General features: G+C 45.7%; 1 protein-coding gene across 1 annotated transcript in view; it reads left to right on the forward strand.

The window, feature by feature from the left end:
- The first annotated feature begins 314 nt into the window (after nucleotides 1-314).
- LOC137437278 (pre-mRNA-splicing factor syf2-like) overlaps nucleotides 315-23,223 on the forward strand; it is a 94,353-nt gene continuing 71,444 nt past the window's right edge. Inside the window, exon 1 of the mRNA XM_078766243.1 lies at nucleotides 315-477. Within this exon, the coding sequence (XP_078622369.1) occupies nucleotides 315-477 (163 nt within the window). The remainder of the gene's footprint in view (nucleotides 478-23,223) is intronic.

Below are 23,223 nucleotides of genomic sequence, written 5' to 3' on the forward strand. Positions count from 1 at the left end.
CCCAGCCCCAGCGAGGGTTACCCCCTGAAACCTGGATTAATGGGGGTTCCCAGCCCCAGCGAGGGTTACCCCCTGAAACCTGGATTAATGGGGGTTCCCAGCCCCAGGGAGGGTTACCCCCTGAAACTTGGATTCATGGGGGTTCCCAGCCCCAGGGAGGGTTACCCCCTGAAACTCAAGATCCCTACTTGTCCCTTATTTACCAACCGATTGCTCTGAAACCCGACACAGCCCTTCCACTAGTAACTAGATAGTCCGCAGGATCGCTATGTCTTCGATTTTCCGATTAAATTTTTTTTTCGATTAATGGGATCATGAGGGCACCTAGGGCGGGTTCCAGTGAAACGAGCGGTGGGAAACATGAATATTCAGTTGTGGTGAAAAGTGTGGTGGCCATGATGGATATTCCACCAGCTAAAGGCAATCCAACAATTACAAATACAATAAACGCGCTCACGGTAACGTCCGTCGTGACTCGTGAGAGAAAATACCGGCAAGTAGAAAAGTTCATCAGGTCCACGTGAGTACCTCGCGGGTCGTGGGGAAGTGGGGGAGAACGGGGACCTCCGCCCAGAGGTTCCACAGGAAGCAAAAACAGCAGTGGAGTATCGGTACCGATATCTAACTCCACGACACGTGTCTTGAAGCTCTAAAGTCGAAATCCCGCCAAGAGCAGACTCACCCTCCAGGCATCGATCCTCACGCGCGTGCACAAACCTCTTCTTCTTCCTCCTCTCAATCAACCCTCCATATGGTACTGGGAGTTGATGGTTGCTCCTGTTTTTAAACCACGCCCACCCATCATAAAGTTTGTCGGGAGCGTCAGTTTGTGAGTGAGGAACAAGGTTAGCGAATTAATTATCCCTGCACCGTATGTTCACGAATAAAATGATGCTTGTAATTTGTAATATACAAAAGCACTGCATTAAATGTAATGTCCCACACGAAGGTTTGAGACCAACTGGTTACCTCCACCGCCAAAGGTGGATGGAGGTTATGTTTTCACCCCTGTCTGTCTGTCTGTCTGTCCATTTGTGAACAGAATATCTCAAAAAGTTGTGGACGGATTTGGACGAGGTTTCGCAGAGATGTAGCGAATGTCACAAGGACGAAATGATTAGATTTTGGTGACGATCCGGATTCGGCTACTCGAATGTTTTAAGTGATTCTTCACCATTGTGAGAAAGGGCCAAAAACGATACATAGCAGGATATCTCAAAAAGCTATGGATGGATTTGGACGAAACTTGGTGGACCAGTTGGGTGTCTGGCAAGGAAGAATCGATTCAATTTTGGTGAAGATCTGAATTTGGATTCGGATATGAGAGTTATTTAAGTTTTTAAGTGATTCTGCACCATTGAGTGATAATCTGATATGGTCAACCAGGTGGAGGTATGCTCTCACCTGAGTGCCGTTCTAGTTCGTTTCTGCATTCACCCGTGGATCGTCACATACTATTGATACTACTTACACTACTTATACTTATGTGGTGTCCGGTTCATATTTTTATTACTTCCGCCACCGAAGGTGGATGGAAGTTGTGTTTTCACCCCTGTCCGTTTCTTACTTGCGAAAATCGAAGATTGTTCGAGTATATTGTTTGGTCTTGTGCGTTATTACTTGCCGGAAAAATTTTCCGGCAAGTATGTTGATCTGTTCGTTTGTTACTTGCCGGAAAAATTTTCCGGCAAGTATGTTGATCTGTTCGTTTGTTACTTGCCGGAAAAAATTTTCCGGCAAGTATGTTGATCTGTTCGTTTGTCTGTCTGTCTGTCTGTCTGTCTGTCTGTTTGTCTGTTTGTCTGTTTGCAGCACTGCGTCTACACCGTTGCACGTAGAATCGCCAAACTTTGCACACATATGGGTCTTGCCCTGGAATAGACTGTGCCCAATTGATGACGTCATCGGTGACGTGGTTCGGCCGCCATCTTGGAAAAACCGAAAAACTTTGCACCTCTATATCTCCGAAAGTACTGAACAGAAAAAATTGAGACATGGCTCATTGTAAAGAACTCTCCATGGGGAATAAAATATGTAAATGATGATGTCATCAGTCACGTGGTTCGGTTGCCATCTTGGAAAAACGGCAAAACGTTGCGCCACTATATCTCCAAAAGTGCTGAACAGAAAAAATTGAGACATGGCTCATTGTAAAGAACTCTCCATGGGGAATAAAATATGTTAATGATGACGTCATATGTCACGTGGTCGGCCGCCATCTTGGAAAAACCGAAAAATTTAGCACCTCCATATCTCCGAAAGTGCTGAATAGAAAAAATTGAGACATGGCTCATTGTAAAGAACTCTCCATGGGGAATAAAATATGTTAATGATGATGTCATTGGTCACGTGGATCGGCCGCCATCTTGGAAAAACCGAAAACCTCTGCACCTGCACATCTCCAAAAGTGCTGAATAGAAAAAATTGAGACATGGCTCATTGTAAAGAACTCTCCATGGGGAATAAAATATGTTAAGGATGACGTCATCGGTCACGTGGTTCGGCCGCCATATTTGTCCTAAATGGCCGATAAAAAAGTACATTCCGGCAAGTCCTCGGTCTCTGACCGATTTTTCATTTGTCTGTCTGTCTGTTTGTCTGTCTGTTTGTTACTTGCCGGAAAAATTTTCCGGCAAGTATGTTGATCTGTTCGTTTGTTTGTCTGTCTGTCTGTTTGTCTGTCTGTTTGTCTGTCTGTTTGTCTGTTTGCAGCACTGCGTCTACACCGTTGCACGGAGAATCGCCAAACTTTGCACACATAATGGTCTTGCCCTCTAATATACTGTGCCTCAATGATGACGTCATCAGTGACGTGGTTCGGCCGCCATCTTGGATAAACCGAATAAATTTGCACCTCTATATCTCCGAAAGTGCTGAACAGAAAAAATTGAGACATGGCTCATTGTAAAGAACTCTCCATGGGGAATAAAATATGTTAATGATGATATCATCGGTCACGTGGTTCGGCCGCCATCTTGGAAAAACCGAAAAACTTAGCACCTCTATGTGTCCAAAAGTGCTGAATAGAAAAAATTGAGACATGGCTAATTGTAAAGAATCCTCCATGTGGAATAAAATATGTTAATGATGACGTCATCGGTCACGTGGTTCAGCCGCCATCTTGGAAAAACCAAAAAACCTTGCACCTCGATATCTCCAAAAGTGCTGAATAGAAAAAATTGAGACATGGCTCATTGTAAAGAACTCTCCATGGGGAATAAAATATGTTAATGATGACGTCACCAGTCACGTGGTTCGGCCGCCATCTTGGAAAAACCGAAAAACCTACCACCTCCATATCTCCCAAAGTGCTGAATAGAAAAAATTGAGATGTGACTCATTGTAAAGAACTCTCCATGGGGAATAAAATATGTTAATGCTGACGTCATAGGTAACGTGGTTCGGCCGCCATCTTGGAAAAACCGAAAAACGTTGCACCTCCATATCTCCAAAAATGCTCAATATAAAAAATTGAGACATGGCTCATTGTAAAGAACTCTCCATGGGGAATAAAATATGTTCATGATGACATCATCGGTCACGTGGTTCGGCCGCCATATTTGTCCTAAATGGCCAATAAAAAAGTAAATTCCGGCAAGTCCTCGGTCTCTGACCGATTTTTCATCTGTCTGTTTGTCTGTTTGCAGCACTGCGTCTACACCGTTGCACGGAGAATCGCCAAACTTTGCACACATAATGGTCTTGCCCTCTAATATACTGTGCCTCAATGATGACGTCATCAGTGACGTGGTTCGGCCGCCATCTTGGATAAACCGAATAAATTTGCACCTCTATATCTCCGAAAGTACTGAACAGAAAAAATTGAGACATGGCTCATTGTAAAGAACTCTCCATGGGGAATAAAATATGTTAATGATGACGTCATATGTCACGTGGTCGGCCGCCATCTTGGAAAAACGGCAAAACTTTGCACCACTATATCTCCAAAAGTGCAGAATGGAAAAAATTGAGAGATGGCTCATTGTAAAGAACTCTCTATGGGGAATAAAATATGTTAATGATGACGTCATCTATCACGTAGTTCGGCCGCCATATTTGTTCTAAATGGCCAATAAAAAAGTACATTCCGGCAAGTCCTCGGTCTCTGACCGATTTTTCATTACTTGCCGGAAATTTTTTTCCGGCAAGTATGTTGATCTGTTCGTTTGTTTGTCTGTCTGTCTGTTTGTCTGTCTGTTTGTCTGTCTGTTTGTCTGTTTGCAGCACTGCGTCTACACCGTTGCACGGAGAATCGCCAAACTTTGCACACATAATGGTCTTGCCCTCTAATATACTGTGCCTCAATGATGACGTCATCGGTGACGTGGTTCGGCCGCCATCTTGGAAAAACCGAATAAATTTGCACCTCTATATCTCCGAAAGTACTGAACAGAAAAAATTGAGACATGGCTCATTGGAAAGAAATCTCCATGCGGAATAAAATATGTAAATGATGACGTCATCAGTCACGTGGTTCGGTCGCCATCTTGGAAAAACGGCAAAAAGGTTGCGCCACTATATCTCCAAAAGTGCTGAACAGAAAAAATTGAGACATGGCTCATTGGAAAGAACTCTCCATGGGGAATAAAATATGTAAATGATGACGTCATCAGTCACGTGGTTCGGTCGCCATCTTGGAAAAACGGCAAAACGTTGCGCCACTATATCTCCAAAAGTGCTGAACAGAAAAAATTGAGACATGGCTCATTGGAAAGAACTCTCCATGGGGAATAAAATATGTTAATGATGCCATCATATGTCACGTGGTCGGCCGCCATCTTGGAAAAACCGAAAAACTTTGCACCACTATATCTCCGAAAGTACGCAACAGAAATAATTGAGACATGGCTCATTGTAAAGAACTCTCCATGGGGAATAAAATATGTTAATGATGACGTCATCAGTCACGTGGTTCGGCCGCCATCTTGGAAAAACCGAAAAAATTTGTGCCACTATATCTCCGAAAGTACTGAACAGAAAAAATTGAGACATGGCTCATTGTAAAGAACCCTCCATGGGGAATAAAATATGTTAATGATGACGTCATCAGTCACGTGGTCGGCCGCCATCTTGGAAAAACGGCAAAACTTTGCACCACTATATCTCCAAAAGTGCAGAACGGAAAAAATTGCGACATGGCTCATTGTAAAGAAATCTCCATGGGGAATAAAATATGTTAATGATGATGTCATATGTCACGTGGTCGGCCACCATCTTGGAAAACGGCAAAACTTTGCACCACTATATCTCCAAAAGTGCTGAATAGAAAAAATTGAGACATGGCTCATTGTAAAGAACTCTCCATGGGGAATAAAATATGTTAATGATGACGTCATCGGTCACGTGGTTCGGCCGCCATATTTGTCCTAAATGGCCGATAAAAAAGTACATTCCGGCAAGTCCTCGGTCTCTGACCGATTTTTCATCTGTTTGTCTGTTTGTCTGTTTGTCTGTCTGTTTGTCTGTTTGCAGCACTGCGTCTACACCGTTGCACGGAGAATCGCCAAACTTTGCACACATAATGGTCTTGCCCTCTAATATACTGTGCCTCAATGATGACGTCATCGGTGACGTGGTTCGGCCGCCATCTTGGAAAAACCGAATAAATTTGCACCTCTATATCTCCGAAAGTACTGAACAGAAAAAATTGAGACATGGCTCATTGTAAAGAACTCTCCATGGGGAATAAAATATGTTAATGATGACGTCATATGTCACGTGGTCGGCCGCCATCTTGGAAAAACGGCAAAAATTTGCACCACTATATCTCCAAAAGTGCTGAACAGAAAAAATTGAGACATGGCTCATTGTAAAGAACTCTCCATGGGGCATAAAATATGTTAATGATGACGTCATCAGTCACGTGGTCGGCCGCCATCTTGGAAAAACCGAAAAACTTAGCACCTCCATATCTCCGAAAGTGCTGAATAGAAAAAATTGAGACATGGCTCATTGTAAAGAACTCTCCATGGGGAATAAAATATGTTAATGATGATGTCATTGGTCACGTGGATCGGCCGCCATCTTGGAAAAACCGAAAACCTCTGCACCTCCACATCTCCAAAAGTGCTGAATAGAAAAAATTGAGACATGGCTCATTGTAAAGAACTCTCCATGGGGAATAAAATATGTTAATGATGACGTCATCGGTCACGTGGTTCGGCCGCCATATTTGTCCTAAATGGCCGATAAAAAAGTACATTCCGGCAAGTCCTCGGTCTCTGACCGATTTTTCATCTGTTTGTCTGTTTGTCTGTTTGTCTGTCTGTCTGCCTGTTTGCAGCACTGCGTCTACACCGTTGCACGTAGAATCGCCAAACTTTGCAAACATATTGGTCTTGCCCTGGAATAGACTGTGCCCAATTGATGACGTCATCGGTGACGTGGTTCGGCCGCCATCTTGGAAAAACCGAAAAAAATTTGCACCTCTATATCTCCGAAAGTACTGAACAGAAAAAATTGAGACATGGCTCATTGTAAAGAACTCTCCATGGGGAATAAAATATGTTAATGATGACGTCATCAGTCACGTGGTCGGCCGCCATCTTGGAAAAACAGCAAAGCTTTGCACCACTAGATCTCCAAAAGTGCTGAACAGAAAAAATTGAGACATGGCTCATTGTAAAGAACTCTCCATGTGGAATAAAATATGTTAATGATGATGTCATATGTCACGTGGTCGGCCGCCATCTTGGAAAAACGGCAAAAATTTGCACCACTATATTTCCAAAAGTGCTGAACAGAAAAAATTGAGACATGGCTCATTGTAAAGAACTCTCCATGGGGAATAAAATATGTAAATGATGACGTCATCAGTCACGTGGTTCGGTCGCCATCTTGGAAAAACGGCAAAAAGTTGCGCCACTATATCTCCAAAAGTGCTGAACAGAAAAAATTGAGACATGGCTCATTGTAAAGAACTCTCCATGGGGAATAAAATATGTAAATGATGACGTCATCAGTCACGTGGTTCGGTCGCCATCTTGGAAAAACGGCAAAACGTTGCGCCACTATATCTCCAAAAGTGCTGAACAGAAAAAATTGAGGCATGGCTCATTGTAAAGAACTCTCCATGGGGAATAAAATATGTTAATGATGATGTCATATGTCACGTGGTCGGCCGCCATCTTGGAAAAACGGCAAAACTTTGCACCACTATATCTCCAAAAGTGCTGAACAGAAAAAATTGAGGCATGGCTCATTGTAAAGAACTCTCCATGGGGAATAAAATATGTTAATGATGATGTCATATGTCACGTGGTTCGGCCGCCATCTTGGAAAAACCGAAAAATTTTGCACCACGAAATCTCCAAAAGTGCTGAACAGAAAAAATTGAGACATGGCTCATTGTAAAGAACTCTCCATGGGGAATAAAATATGTTAATGATGATGTCATATGTCACGTGGTCGGCCGCCATCTTGGAAAAACGGCAAAACTTTGCACCACTATATCTCCAAAAGTGCTGAACAGAAAAAATTGAGACATGGCTCATTGTAAAGAACTCTCCATGGGGAATAAAATTTGTTAATGATGACGTCATATGTCACGTGGTTCGGCCGCCATATTTGTCCAAAATGGCCGATAAAAAAGTACATTCCGGCAAGTCCTCGGTCTCTGACCGATTTTTCATTTGTCTGTCTGTCTGTTTGTCTGTCTGTTTGTCTGTCTGTTTGTCTGTTTGCAGCACTGCGTCTACACCGTTGCACGGAGAATCGCCAAACTTTGCACACATAATGGTCTTGCCCTCTAATATACTGTGCCTCAATGATGACGTCATCAGTGACGTGGTTCGGCCGCCATCTTGGAAAAACCGAATAAATTTGCACCTCTATATCTCCGAAAGTACTGAACAGAAAAAATTGAGACATGGCTCATTGTAAAGAACTCTCCATGGGGAATAAAATATGTTAATGATGACGTCATCAGTCACGTGGTCGGCCGCCATCTTGGAAAAACGGCAAAACTTTGCACCACTATATCTCCAAAAGTGCTGAACAGAAAAAATTGAGACATGGCTCATTGTAAAGAACTCTCCATGGGGAATAAAATATGTAAATGATGACGTCATCAGTCACGTGGTTCGGTCGCCATCTTGGAAAAACGGCAAATCGTTGCGCCACTATATCTCCAAAAGTGCTGAACAGAAAAAATTGAGACATGGCTCATTGGAAAGAACTCTCCATGGGGAATAAAATATGTTAATGATGACGTCATATGTCACGTGGTCGGCCGCCATCTTGGAAAAACGGCAAAACTTTGCACCACTATATCTCCAAAAGTGCTGAACAGAATAATTGAGACATGGCTCATTGTAAAGAACTCTCCATGGGGAATAAAATATGTTAATGATGACGTCATCAGTCACGTGGTCGGCCGCCATCTTGGAAAAACGGCAAAACTTTGCACCACAAAATCTCCAAAAGTGCTGAACAGAAAAAATTGAGACATGGCTCATTGTAAAGAACTCTCCATGGGGAATAAAATATGTTAATGATGACGCCATCGGTCACGTGGTTCGGCCGCCATCTTGGAAAAATGGGAAAACTTTGCACCACTATATCTCCAAAAGTGCAGAATGGAAAAAATTGAGACATGGCTCATTGTAAAGAACTCTCAATGGGGAATAAAATATGTTAATGATGACGTCATATGTCACGTGGTTCGGCCGCCATCTTGGAAAAACCGAAAAATTGTGCACCTCCATATCTCTGAAAGTGCTGAATAGAAAAAATTGAGACATGGCTCATTGTAAAGAACTCTCCATGGGGAATAAAATATGTTAATGATGACATCATAGGTCACGTGGTTCGGCTGCCATCTTGGAAAAACCGAAAAACGTAGCACCTCCATATCTCCAAAAGTGCTGAATAGAAAAAGTTGAGACATGGCTCTTTGTGAAGAACTCTCCATGGGGAATAATATATGTTAATGATGACGTCATCTATCACGTGGTTCGGACGCCATATTTGTCTTAAATGGCCGATAAAAGAGTACATTCCGGCAAGTCCTCGGTCTCTGACCGATTTTTCATTCTGTCTGTTTGTTTGTCGCCTTCAAGTCACAATTTTCAACCGATCTTCGCGAAGCTTCACCAAATGGTAGAGTTCGTCATAAGCAAGAACCCTAGTGTTTTTGGGGTCAAAAGGTTAATAGGTCAACATAGGCCAAAGGTCACCAACTTTGTCAAGTTTTTAAAATCCTCAATTTTCATCTGATTGACTTGAAATTTGAAGAGGATTTGCATATCTGGTCACTGAATTCAACCATCAAGTATTTTTTGAGGTCAATATCGGACAAATGGTCAACATAGGCCAAGTTTCTAAAATCCTCAATTTTCATCCAATTAACTTGAAATTTGAAGAGGATTTGCATATCTGGACACTGAATTCAACCACCAAGTATTTTGAGGTCAACATCGACCAAAAGGTCAATATAGGCCAAAAGGTCAACATAGGCCAGATTTCTAAAATCCTCAATTTTCATCCAATTAACTTGAAATTTTAAGAGGATTTTCATACCATGTCACTTAATTCAACCACGAATTATTTTTGAGGTCATCATAGGCCAACAACTTATTTTAGGGATTTTTCAAGTATCGTGCTATGCACGACATATTTCTTGTTTGTTTGTCTCTCTGTCTGTCTGTGAAGATATCACAAAAAGTTGTGGATGGATTTGGAAGAAATTTGGCAGAGATGTAGCGTATGTGACAAGGACGAAATTATTAGATTTTGGTGAAGATCTGGATTCGGATCCGGCTACTAGAATTTTTTAAAGCGATTCTTCACCATTAGGAGATAGGGCCAAAAACAATATATAGCAGGATATCTCAAAAAATTATGGATGGATATGGTCCGGACCTTGATACTTCTCAAACACAACAAAATTGGCGATGAGGATGGGATGTTCCTGTTCCCTTATCTGCACCGTTTCTACCCCTGCGTGAGAAAACCTGCGATTCCGTTCCCGACTTGGCAGAAAATGTTTGAGAACTACTTACTTGTGATTGACACCGCTGGTGAGGCTTGGCCTATGAGCCGAAAGTGTGCCATTCTGTTACATTGCTTGGGGACAGAGGGACGACTTTTTTGCTGTCCAGTATCGACTCCGAATTCTGTTCTGACACCTCCACGAATGCATACTTCTCAAACTCCAAGGGAATGCATGAATGAAAACTGTGTGTTTGGGTGTGTTTAAACACCCCTTTTTAAGATGATTTACGAGGTGCTCACAAAAAAAAGCCTCACTGAAATGGCAGTCCGACATCTTCGTCAGTCCTCTGTCCCACCACTGGGTTCTTAAGCCGCCATTTTGTTTTGGCCTTTCGAAACGTGCCTTTTTTTTGCAAACAAGATCGAGGCTTGTTTAACAGCCAACATCAATCACAAAAAAAAAAAATCGGACACACAAAACATACAATAAAGGGAGCGGGAGACAAGATGGGCAGAGAGAGAGAGGGAAGCACACAAGTACAACAGCAGAGAACAGGGACATCGGGAGATCTGTAGGAGGGAGAGGGCTTGGGGGGAGGGAACATGGGAAGGCGGGGTGGGGGGAGAGGTATAAAACACATGGACACTGCTAGAACTTCCAGGAAGAAAATAAGTCGGTATTTCAAAAAAGTGGATCTGGGGTGAATTAACGGGGGTTAGAAGAGATCAAGGTTTTCGATGGGGGAAGACAAGAGATGGTGCTGAACAGCTGTTTTAAAGACCTGGATGGAGAAGTGGGATTGAAGAGAGTGAGGGAGTTTGTTCCAGAGGCGGGAGAAAAGAGGAATGAAGGAGTGAAGGTGAGCAGACGAGTCTTGATTTTGGCAATTTCACCAGAAGAGGGTTGCTGGCAGATCTTGTGCGACCTGTAGGAATATTTGCGGGACAGAGCACAGACAGAGCTGGGGGGTGGGGGCGGGCAAGGCCTGATAGGAGTCGGTAGAAGACAGAAAGACCACCAACCTGCCTCCGGTGAATGAGTGAAAGGCCCTCGGAGTTAGCTTCATCGCCAGAGATTCCAATGTTTCTGAAAGCTTTGGTTTCAACAGCGTGAAGCCGAGCCAGGTGTGAGGCAGGAGCACCAGCTCAAAGGGGAGAACAGTATTCCATTGAGCTGTCGATGAAAGCCTTGCATGTGGTGAGGAGCTCAGGTGTGCCAAGGAAGGACTTCGCACGAAGGCGGATGCCCAGTCGGCGACTGGTTTGGAGGACAGCTTGGAAATGTGGTTTTCCCAGGCAAGATCATGGCAGACAGTGAGACCCAAAAGCTTGAGTGACAGAACTTATTGGAGAGGATTGTTCAGAAAGTAGATGGGAGGTTTGTCCAATCGGTCTTTTCGGAGAGACATAGTAAGAGTGAGGGATTTGTCAGGATTGAAAGACATGTTCCACTTATTTGACCAGTCTGTGATTTTGTCCAGGTCTGCAGAGAGTGAGGAGGCTGCAACTGCCGATCTGAGGGATGAGGAATGGAGCGACAGAGAGTCGAGTCATCAGCAAAGAGATGGAGAGGATTTTCAAGAGAGTCAGAGAGATCATTGATGAAGACCAGAAAAAGCACAGGGCCCAGAACACTACCTTGAGGAACTCCAGCCTGAACAGGAAGAGGAGATGAGAGAAACCTATTCAGGGCCACACGTTGACTACGACTAGAGAGGAAGTCTGCCAGCCATGCGTGGAGATTTCCATGGATACCAAAGGAGGAGGGTTTTGGTGAGCAGAGCGGGTGCCAGACCATATCGAAGACATGTGATATGTCAAGGGAGACAGCTCTAATTTCCTGTTTGGCATTGAGGACCTCCATCCATTGTTGAGAAAGCAGAAGCAGCATGTCCAGAGTAGAGTGACCAGGTCTGAAACCAAATTGATGATCAGAGATCAAGCCATTGGAGAAGAGGAACGATTTCATATCTGAAGCAATGATGGAATCCATGACTTTGCTGATAATTGGGAGAAGGCTGATTGGTCTGTAGTTGCTAGGATCTGTTTTTGCACCTTTTTGTGCAAAGCGGTGATGTTGGCTGATTTCCAAGCAGATGGCAGATGACCTTGAGCAAAAGAGAGGGTGAAGAGAACAGAGAGAGGGAGTGAAAGAGCAGAAGAACAGGATTTTAGGACCCGTGGGCTGATGCCGTCAGGTCCAGTTGCAGAATCAGAGTCGAGGGTTGACAGAAACTTTTCCACCTTGTCAGGCGGAAAGGACACAGAGTCCAGGAGCAGCTGGGTACGACTGGGTACGGTGGGTACAGAGAGTGATGGGTTTGGGACACAAGATTTATAGGCAAACACAGAGTTGAGGCATTCAGCTTTTTCACGTGCGGAGTCAGCCATGTGGCCGTTTGAGGTGAGGGAGGGGATGGAGGGGGGACAAACACCAGAAACAGATTTGACCAGACGCCACCAGGATTTGGAAGAGGGAGACAGATAAGAGAGTTCTGTCCTGAGAACGGAGAGATATTGTTTCCTGGCTCTCCTGTGGGTGGACACACACTTGTTTCGGGCTTTGTGAAAGGAAATGAGATTTCCTTCCGTTGGATTTGCTTTCCAGGAGACGAAAGTAAGTTGTTTTTGGGCAATAGCCTCACCACAAGAATCCGTGTACCATGGATGGGAGGAAGGGTATGACAACTGAAGACGAGATGGGATAAATCTGTGCATGAGAGAGAGCAATTTACTTTGGAAGAATTCCCAGGATGAGTTTATGTCAGAGGCGGTAGAGATGGGAGACCAGTCCAGATGATTGATGGCTGCTTGAAGACCGTGCCAGTTGGCCTGAGTGAAATGCCAGACTCGTCGACACTGAGGAGGCCCTCTGAGAATGGTCAGAGAGATGTCCACTTTAACAAGCATGTGATCAGATGAGCCGATTGGAGCAGAAGAAGAGCAGCAGACATTTTCAGGGAAGTTAGTCATAACCAAGTCCAGAAGAGAAGATGCTCCGTTGACTGAGATCCGGGTCGGGAAATTGACAGATTGTGTCAGTCCCAGTGACAAATGTCTTGTGATTGTTTTGTATTTATTTATGCGAATGTGTTCTTGTATTAACTGTCATTAATCAAAAAGGCTTTGGCACTATCGAGCGATTTTGAAAATATCCCAAAAAAATAATTGTTTTCAAAAGTTTTTTTTTTTTTTTTTGGCATGAAACACTCGTCACTCACTGATGAACCTCTGAAATTTGACGAAGATCCGTTCAGCTATCTCTGAGAAAAATGGCGACAAACACATACTTATATATTGTTACGGACCGCGGATAAGATGCTGGTTTGCCGAGCGGATGGCACCGCGGCCGAACAGTTACCCCGACTAACCCGATTCCTGAACGTTGGCCGGATCGCGCCACAGATGGGGGAAAAGACTAAAGCGAAGGATGTGAAGAAGAAGAAGAAGACAAAGGGTAAGGAATATGAATATAATTTATTTACTATTGACAACCAAAAGTAACCAAGGAAGAAGGAAAGATAATAAAATAATATTCAGAAGAATTCAGAGACACAGTGCAACACTAGCTTATACAAACTTAATTAATACCCAAGGACAGAACAAACAAAACAAACTCACGTACACAAGAAGGATGGAAAGGCAGGAGGTGGATGGCTGGAGGGAAAGGAAGGTCCAAGGATGCTGCAGCACGATCGGCGCGTTTGGCAGCCGCCGTTCCTTCGCGGCCCCGCTCAAACTGCCGTCCAGGCCCCAAGCTGCGGTTACTGAAGCTGCTGTTGTTGTTGCTGCTGTGTTGCTGCGTGGACGTCGCGTGCTTTCTCCAGGCTTCTTGCTGTTAACTCCATTTCTTGGTCCAACTTTGGTGAGCAAGGCGACGAATAGCAGGCTTTGTGCTTCCCTGGATATCCTCTTCGCAGTACCTTGCGCGCGTGCTTTTTATAGCACCTCCGGCGATCAAGCCGCCGGCCTTTAGGACACGCCCATCGGTCAGCTCGCCTCGGCCCTGATTGGTGGGCACAGGCCCTCTGACCCCGAGCTGAGCACATGCTTAATGGCGGCTATTGGGGTGAAATCAGCAACCCAACTGCTGGCAACCGCTGCGCTGCAACCGTACAGTGGATGGCAACCCACGGCTGTAACAAACCTGTGCCCCATGCAGTTGGCAATGGAGGCTTGGAGGGGATGTAATTGGCAATCGAGGCTTGGCAATGAAAGTTTTTGGGAGTGGGAATGGGGAATGAAAGGAATCTACTCTATTTCACTTGGTGCAATGGAGTGTCATCTTAGTGGAGGACAAGGCCTTACCCTAATACACATAATAAAGATATAACTATCAACCAGGGGGAAATCTATGATTGGCTGACGTGATTGTTTATGACCTAATTATGGGACGCCCTTTGACCTGTATACATAACTGGAGTAAGGAGGGTCCAGAATAAAGCAATATTTCACAACAATTTACTATACAATACAACACAATAAAAAAAACACAATCCTCATATCCGCAACACTGCACCCTCCTCCTCTTAGGCACGTCCCGGGCCTATAACTTTAACTTAGTGTGACACGTAGGTGGAGTTCCCTCTATTTTTAACCTGACCCTGAGTGCGACAGTTTTAAAACATAAATAAATATGTCCCGCTGCTCCATTGCACCCTACCTAACAGACTCACGCCCACAGCTAACCGAATTGCGGAATTGGTCTTCAAGCTATACATGGACGGTGGGGAGCATTATTTACAGTGACGCTATTTTTTTTACAAAACTAACCCAGGACCTGTGATTGTTCTTTCTGGGGGGGGGGGGAGACAGTCTGCTCTGCATCGACGCACCATGAAAGCACCCAAAACGCACCAACACACCCTCAAGCACCAATCGGTGCACAGTCATCACTGTTCATCAATAAAAAATAAAAACAACAACCCCTAACCCTGCAGGTGGTCTCTTGCTCTTCGGCTCCCTCTGCTGGCTATTACTCTCTTCCTGATGTTGTCATCTTCTTTGCTGGCGGCCTATTTGCACTATTAAAATGCACCCAACGTGTCCATGTTTATTTATTTATGGCCCACAGGGCCGACTAGTGTGGTTTACCTGTGGGGCATCGGTGCCCTGTGGCCAAGGTCCGCCAGCAAGATTTCGGGCCTTCATGGCCGGTTCCAACAGAGGGGCCATGCCCCAACCCATGGGGTCCATAAGTGGTGCTCGGCCACAGACATGTGGTCCATAATGTGGTGCATCGATGCAGACAGCTGGTTCTGGGAGTCTCGGGCGCACAATGGCGGACTCACGCTCCCCTCGGCGCCCAGTGGCGCACAGGTCCTCATGTGGGAGACAAAGGGGGGGGGGGGGAAGACAGATGAGCGAGGGGTAAGGTCTCAAGGGTACACATCAAACAAGGCAATGCAAGGCGAAGTGCGTACGGAGAATGAAGTGAGAAAAGCTCGTCCCTACCGTACGTCACCCCCCCCCTTGTCACCTACACTACCCTTGCCCTTACCCCATATGTACAACAATCTACACATTTACAAATCCGTCGCTACTGTCACGTCTTCCCCATATTTCTTCTATTCCAAATTCGTCACCACAATCCCTCTAACCAAAATTTGCCATCACCCAATTCATCATCAATCCTCATAAGGATGGAAAGATGGAACAACAAAGCACAATGTCACACCCACGTCATGATGCGTCTCACAATCCAAAACATTTGCATCATAAAAATAATAAAAACCACCTGGCATGGTGTGGAGGTACGTCATCCCAGGTGAGTGGATGTAGATGGTGCGAGGAGATTCTTAATCCTAACTATCTATCGAAAATTCCAGTAATCTCTGTGTGTGTGTGTGTCTGTGTGTGTGTGTGTGTGTGTGTGTGTGTGTTTGTCTGTGACCGCTGTTTCTCGACAACCACGGGTCCGATATACTTGAAACTTGCCAGGTATATTGCTGGGGACCCGAGGATGTGCCTTTTCAAGGTTTCATATTAATCGGAGAAGTAGTTACCGAGCTATGGCGATTTCTTTACCAAACTCCGCAAGCCGTTCGCTTTGGACCAAACCATTTCATGTAAATAGAGGGGGGGGATTGTCACCGTACTCGCAAGCCGTTCGCTTTGGACCAAACCATTTCATGTAAATAGAGGGGGGGGATTGTCACCGTACTCGCAAGCCGTTCGCTTTGGACCAAACCATTTCATGTAAATAGAGGGGGGGGGATTGCCACCGTACTCGCAAGCCGTTCGCTTTGGCTTTGCGAATGGACCAAACCATTTCATGTAAATAGAGGGGGGGGATATAATTTTAGATATATATATAGTACGGGCATGCCCTAGTCTTCTAAATGACATTAACACACTTTACACTACCCGGGGTCTTTCACTGCCAATCCATTGGCAATCTTACTCTATGTGGTTTAAAAAACCAAATTCCCATTGACCAAACTGTGGTGCTTCTCAATTTGGGGTCTCACTCCCCCGATGCAACTCCCTGTGCCCTTGCACAATTTCAGGACTGGGTCATGCAGCTCTCCCAGCAGGTCTACCCACCTGCACACCTCCACCACTGTAGTTGCCACCCGAGCTTACCTAGCTCCTCACCCTAACCTAACTAACTGGGGAAGGCCCCTCCTGGCTCTGTCACCCCTTGGTGCCCTCTGGCACTGGGCTACCCGGGTCCGTCCTCCGGATCCTCAGGCCCCATCCACAACAACTCTACCGGCTCCCAGAGTCCACCTGCGGCCTCACCTGGCCGACATCCTCACAGTGGTGGAGTGCCCAAACCAACTACACACACTAACAGGCGACACGCCCAGCCATTTCCACAACACTAATGCACCCATCCAAATACCATTCTTTCACCCGCACCACAGATGCCAATATCCAACCGCAATTTACCTATACCCTCTACCTAACACTTACACTACCCTCCCCGGGTATTCGTGATGGGGGTCCATCCTTCCCCCATTCACACCTTCGCACCATCCACTCCACTCCATAGTTTCCACCATACTCACTCCACGACCATCCATTCCAATACTCCATATATTCCACACTCCATGTATTCCACACTCCATGTATTTCACACAACCATTCTCCATACACCTGTTGTTGCACACCTGTGCAATCACACCTGGTGCCACCTGCACCCTCCTTCCTTCCTGGACCATTTGGTCAGCACAATACTCATCACCATCACTCACTCAAACACTGCTCCATACACCTGTTCAGTTGCACACCTGTGCAATCACACCTGTTCACCATACACACGGCATCATCTAATCTACCTGCCTGCTAACTTAGTGCTCCCCGTCTTCCCTTTAAACTAAGCACATACCACGTCATTATAATCCACACTAATCTACCTGCATCCCCACTACAGGTATCATTGTCACTAACTAATCTTAACGTTACCTATTGTCATCTTCTAGGTCCCTACACATTATCCAAACCCTCCCTCGGCGAGCTTACACTGCCATAAACCCCATAAAACTAGTGCTCCTTTGCCCCCGCTGTGAGAGATGGCAGAGTTGCCATCCCACCACATCGGGCATCTTCGACTATCAATTTTGCTCACCAAATTTCAGCCAATCAAAAATTTGCCAATCACTACCAATCAATCTACCAATCATCACTGCCAATCCTCAAATTTTGTTTTCCTAATTTCGGGTCCAAAACACTATCCTCATCATCACGTCTACTCACTAGTGCCTCTCGGTGCGCCAATTCACTTCTAAAGCTCGGCTTCGTAAAACCGAGCAATGAATGCGGGTTGTTTGGTGCCAGCGGCTGGATACGTCCGGCACTCGGTGCAGGGAAGGAGGTTTACCCGGGCCGAGATCCCACGCACCACCTCGGCACGGAGCCATCCAATGGCCCGATCTCGACCTGCCGGAACACCTCAACAAAAAGGGGTCGCCATGACGACCCTTCCTATCGGGCTGCCCGCTCCGCCTAGTGGAGCACGGACGCGGCTGTTCCGAGCGAGGCCCAGCATGGGTCGCGTACGGCGGTTCTTTCGAAACCGCCGTGGTTCGGATCCCCGCTGGTTCTCGCGGCATGCGAAGCTGCTCGGCGCGCACCGAGGGCGCGATTCGGCTAAATGTCGTTCTAACCGCTAACCCGGTTAACGTCGATGCCTCACCTGCATGCTCACGCACATACGCTACCCCTTTCACCCTCACCGAGCTCGGTGCTCCAACGCCGCCCGTACACCCCGCGTACTTCGCTATTGCACTCGTTCTTTCGCTCACAGACTTGGTCACACACCTGACCACCGCACACCTTTGCACACCCTCGTCGTTCGCACACCTCACCAACACACCTCTTCGCGCCCCCTCCTCGGTCACCTCCTCTGTGACAATCACAGGTGCACTCTCACTTGCACACCCAACCATGTGCCTCACGACCAATTCCAGTGTGCATTCCCACACACGCTCTACCATTCCAGGTGTGCATCCTTCCATTCCAGGTGTACATCCTCTCTCCCCTGCCACAACCAACTTACGCTCCGTGTCACTCTTACTACTTTTACCACCACACTCGGTCGCGCATTCACCCTCACTCTCACCAGCGCACTCTTTCCTTATGCCCCCGTCCATTACACACCTTTCTCGCGCACACTCTCGCGCACACTCTCCCGTTACATCCTCCGTAACACTCACCACAGGTGTGCATTCTCCGTTACTTTTGACAGCGCACTCTTCCCTCATGCACCCGTCCGTTACACACCTTTCTCGCGCATCCTCTTGCGCACACTCTCTCGTTACTTCCTCCGTAACACTCACCATACCGCGCTTCCATGTGCCCCCTCGCACACGCGCTACGACCAACTCACTCTCGACAGCACACTCACTCCTTGGTGCGCACTTTTTCCTCACACACCCCAGAGTCGGACATTCTCGCACACCTCCTCTTTCGCACACCATACCTGTCGCACACGTCACCAATGGCCTCTCACGAACACCCGGATCCAAATCAACCCCCAAGCCGACTGAAGCTCCCCTCACATCCATCATATGCATTTCCGAATATATCGCCACTCACCTTGGCACCTCATCTCCGCACCTCCTTTGCCACCTGCAAACTCTTTATTTGGTTAGCGAGCACATAGTCATGATTTGAGCACCGACCTTGTACATATTCCATCACCTCCTCCTTTATTTCCCTCTTAGTTTCCGTCCGTCTCTTCTTAATTTCACTCACCCCTCTTCCACCTCCTTTAACTTTTGCTTCACCTCTTTTATTTCCCGGTGCATCTCCTCTATCTCGTCCTCTAAGGCTACCTTGACCATTTCTTTGTGCGTCCTCACCTCCCGGTCCTTCGTCTCCATTACTTCTGTCACCTCGTCCAACCTCGTTGTCAGTCCCTCACGTACCATCTGACATTGCCTCTTCGTCGCTATCAACTCGTCTCTGATGTCTTTTTGTGTCGCTTTTAACCCCCCCTAGTACCGCAGTGTTCTTTTCTACCTGCTCCACTAACTCCGTCTGTCCCACCGTCAGCTGTTCCACCTCCTCAGTCAGGTCCTCTATGCCCCCTTGTAACCTAGCCGTATTATTCCTCACCTCTTTCTCCATGCACTTCTCACCTCGCTTTACCTCCTCGCTTACACCTCGTCGTATCTCCTCTTTCATCTCCTCCATCTCTTTTGTAGATGCCACCCTCATCTGTCCCAATTCATCCCTCTGAGCATCCAATTTACTTTGGAACCCGATTTTCACCTCCTCTATCTGGTTCCCCATCCGTTTCATTTCCCGGGCGGATTGCTCCCCTACTTCCCGCAATTTGCCTTCCATCCTATCTTCTAGCCCCCTTAACCCATTTTTCACCCCCTCTATCTGATTCTCCTGGGCAGCCATTCTATTTTCCACCCCTGTTAACCCATTCTTTACCTCTTTTATCCCGTTGTCTAACCCCTCAAATTTGCTGGCTATCTTCCCAATTTGGGCACTGGTACCCCTCACTTCGTCCCTCATTACCCCCATCATTCTGCTTTCCATTTTCTCACTATCAGCCCTCCTTCTGTCTTCCATTTCTTCACCCGACTTAACCATAAAGGCCTTTATTTGTTCCATAAAAAGGTTCAAATCTACCGGTGCTGCTACGGTCACGGGCGCCGCTAAATTTGGTGCCGCTGTAACCGCGTGCGCAAAGGCGCCATTTTGCGCGCCCGTAACCTCATGCGCGAGAGCGCCATCTTGCGCGCCTGAAACCTCCTCAACCACCTCCTCATTGCCCTCCTCCACATACATTTCCCCAAGGTCCTGGGTCGATTCTACCCCGTCTATCTCTCCCACCGGCATCCTGTCGCCTTGACCAGCCATGGCGCGATTTCAAAATTCGGGTTTTGTAAAACAAAACAAATTTCGGCAGCTCGTAATTTTGAGCGCATTAAGCGCACTTCGGGTCCGACCCCGCTCCCGACACCAATTGTTACTGCCAATAGTACAATTGGTGTTCCAAAATTTGGGCTAAATAAATTTAGTCCCAGGTTCGAATCCGATACTCCTGACACCAATTGTTACGGACCGCGGATAAGATGTTGGTTTGCCGAGCGGATGGCACCGCGGCCGAACAGTTACCCCGACTAACCCGATTCCTGAACGATTCCTGAACCCGATTCCTGAATTCCTGATCGCGCCACAGATATTCAATGGGGAAAAGACTAAAGCGAAGGATGTGAAGAAGAAGAAGAAGAAGACAAAGGGTAAGGAATACGAATATAATTTATTTACTATTTACAACCAAAAGTAACCAAGGAAGAAGGAAAGATAATAAAATAATATTCAGAAGAATTCAGAGACACAGTGCAACGCTAGCTTATACAAACTTAATTAATACCCAAGGACAGAACAAACAAAACAAACTCACGTACACAAGAAGGATGGAAAGGCAGGAGGTGGATGGCTGGAGGGAAAGGAAGGTCCAAGGATGCTGCAGCACGATTGGCGCGTTTGGCAGCCGCCATTCCTTCGCGGCCCCGCTCAAACTGCCGTCCAGGCCCCAAGCTGCGGTTACTGAAGCTGCTGTTGTTGTTGCTGCTGTGTTGCTGCGTGGACGTCGCGTGCTTTCTCCAGGCTTCTTGCTGTTAACTCCTTTTCTTGGTCCAACTTTGGCGAGCAAGGCGACGAATAGCAGGCTTTGTGCTTCCCTGGATATCCTCTTCGCAGTACCTTGCGCGCGCGCTTTTTATAGCGCCTCCCGCGATCAAGCCGCCGGCCTTTAGGACATGCCCATCGGTCAGCTCGCCTCGGCCCTGATTGGTGGGCACAGGCCCTCTGACCCCGAGCTGAGCACATGCTTAATGGCGGCTATTGGGGTGAAATCAGCAACCCACCGCTGTAACAAACCTGTGCCCCGTGCAGTTGGCAATGAAGGCTTGGAGGGGATGTAATTGGCAATCGAGGCTTGGCAATGAAAGTTTTTGGGAGTGGGAATGGGGAATGAAAGGAATCTACTCTATTTCACTTGGTGCAATGGAGTGTCATCTTAGTGGAAGACAAGGCCTTACCCTAATACACATAATAAAGATATAACTATCAACCAGGGGGAAATCTATGATTGGCTGACGTGATTGTTTATGACCTAATTATGGGACGCCCTTTGACCTGTATACATAACTGGAGTAAGGAGGGTCCAGAATAAAGCAATATTTCACAACAATTTACTATACAATACAACACAATAAAAAAAACACAATCCTCATACCCGCAACAATATTATACACTTGACACACACACTCGACAATGTAAATGGCGACTCTCTTATATATATAGATGACAACCTTGAATGACTCGTGTAACTCCCGACAAGCAGCCATTTACAATGATTTTGATAGCTTTTGAAAACCCCTCAATGTAAGATGAGAACGTGAATGGCACTAGGCACTGCGCAGCACATAACATGTATGTCACATTTAAATAACAAAATTATTGAGAGGTGGATCTGGGTTTGAAATCACTTACTCGTTAATATCATTGCTTGGACTTGTTAGTAGTGTATATATGTTGCTTCTGGGACACTCTCATTTTCCCATTGACTAACATGTTAATTTTCCTCTTAACCTCATTGCCCATTAACACCTCTATTTCTCCCACCCTAATCTTTATGAACCTTTTGTCTATAGTACCTATCCTTAATGTTGTTCATTAGACCACTCAAACACGACAAATATTTGTTTTCCCTTATAGACCTATAATCCTTCTTCTACATATCATTTGGCAGATTATCTTTGACCCACTCAAACATCGACCCATTCACTTACATGTTAATTTTCCTCTCACCTCTTTACGAACCTTTTAGCCTTTTGACACCTATCCTTATTGTTGTTCATTAGACCACTCAAACAATGATTCCCCCTTGGTCTTATGGTACTCTTACTATCAATGATCCCGAGTAGACCACTCAAACATCGACCCTACAAATATTTGTTTATGCGTGGGAAATAATTTAATTCTCTTGCCACTCCCTTCACCATCTAATATATTAACAAAAAAGATGTTTGAGTTTGGTTCTTTATTAAGATATTTGAACTGAGCTAAGATAAAATGGTAAACCTCCCTCAATGTTATTGTCTGAGCGCCTCCAGTGCCGCCCATTTTTTGGTAAGCTCCACCCACTTTTTGATAAGCCCCACCCACTTTTTTACTAAGACCCGGCCACTTTTTTGTAAGCTCCGCCCACTTTTTGGTAAGCACCACCCACTTTCTACTAAGCTCCGCCCACTTTTTGGTAAGCTCCGCCCACGTTTGGTAAGCCCCGCTCACTTTTTACTAAGCTCCGCCCACGTTTTGTTAACCCCACCCACTTTATAAACTCTGCCATTGTATCATTTTCAGTTCAGACATTACATCATTTTCAGGGAATTTCCATCACATCATTTCCAGTTAAGACATGCCCAGGGAATTTCCACAGGAAATGACACCCAGTCCTTATAAAAGGCACCGACCACACAGGCTTTTTCAAACACGCTTTCTGCACTTGAGAATGGACTACTATGCCGAAATCTTGGGGACATCATGACGAGCCTCGATCTTGTATACAAAAACAAAAACAAACAAAAAAAAAAAATGGAATGGGATAACTTTGCTATTCCTTGGAGTCCTACTACCTGTGTAGAACTCAACCTTCAGATTGATGAACTGGACTCGAACCTCTTATCAATGGAGGTAAGTTTGTTTATTTATTAATTTATTTATTTATTTATTTCATTAATTATTTATTTAATTATTTATTTTAATTTTTTTTTTTTAGATGAGACTCGTGTAAGAGTTAACAAAGTTTATTTTAAT

This window comes from Myxine glutinosa, chromosome 12 (assembly GCF_964187855.1).
Source record: "Myxine glutinosa chromosome 12, kmMyxGlut1.1, whole genome shotgun sequence".
Lineage (NCBI taxonomy): Eukaryota > Metazoa > Chordata > Myxini > Myxiniformes > Myxinidae > Myxine > Myxine glutinosa.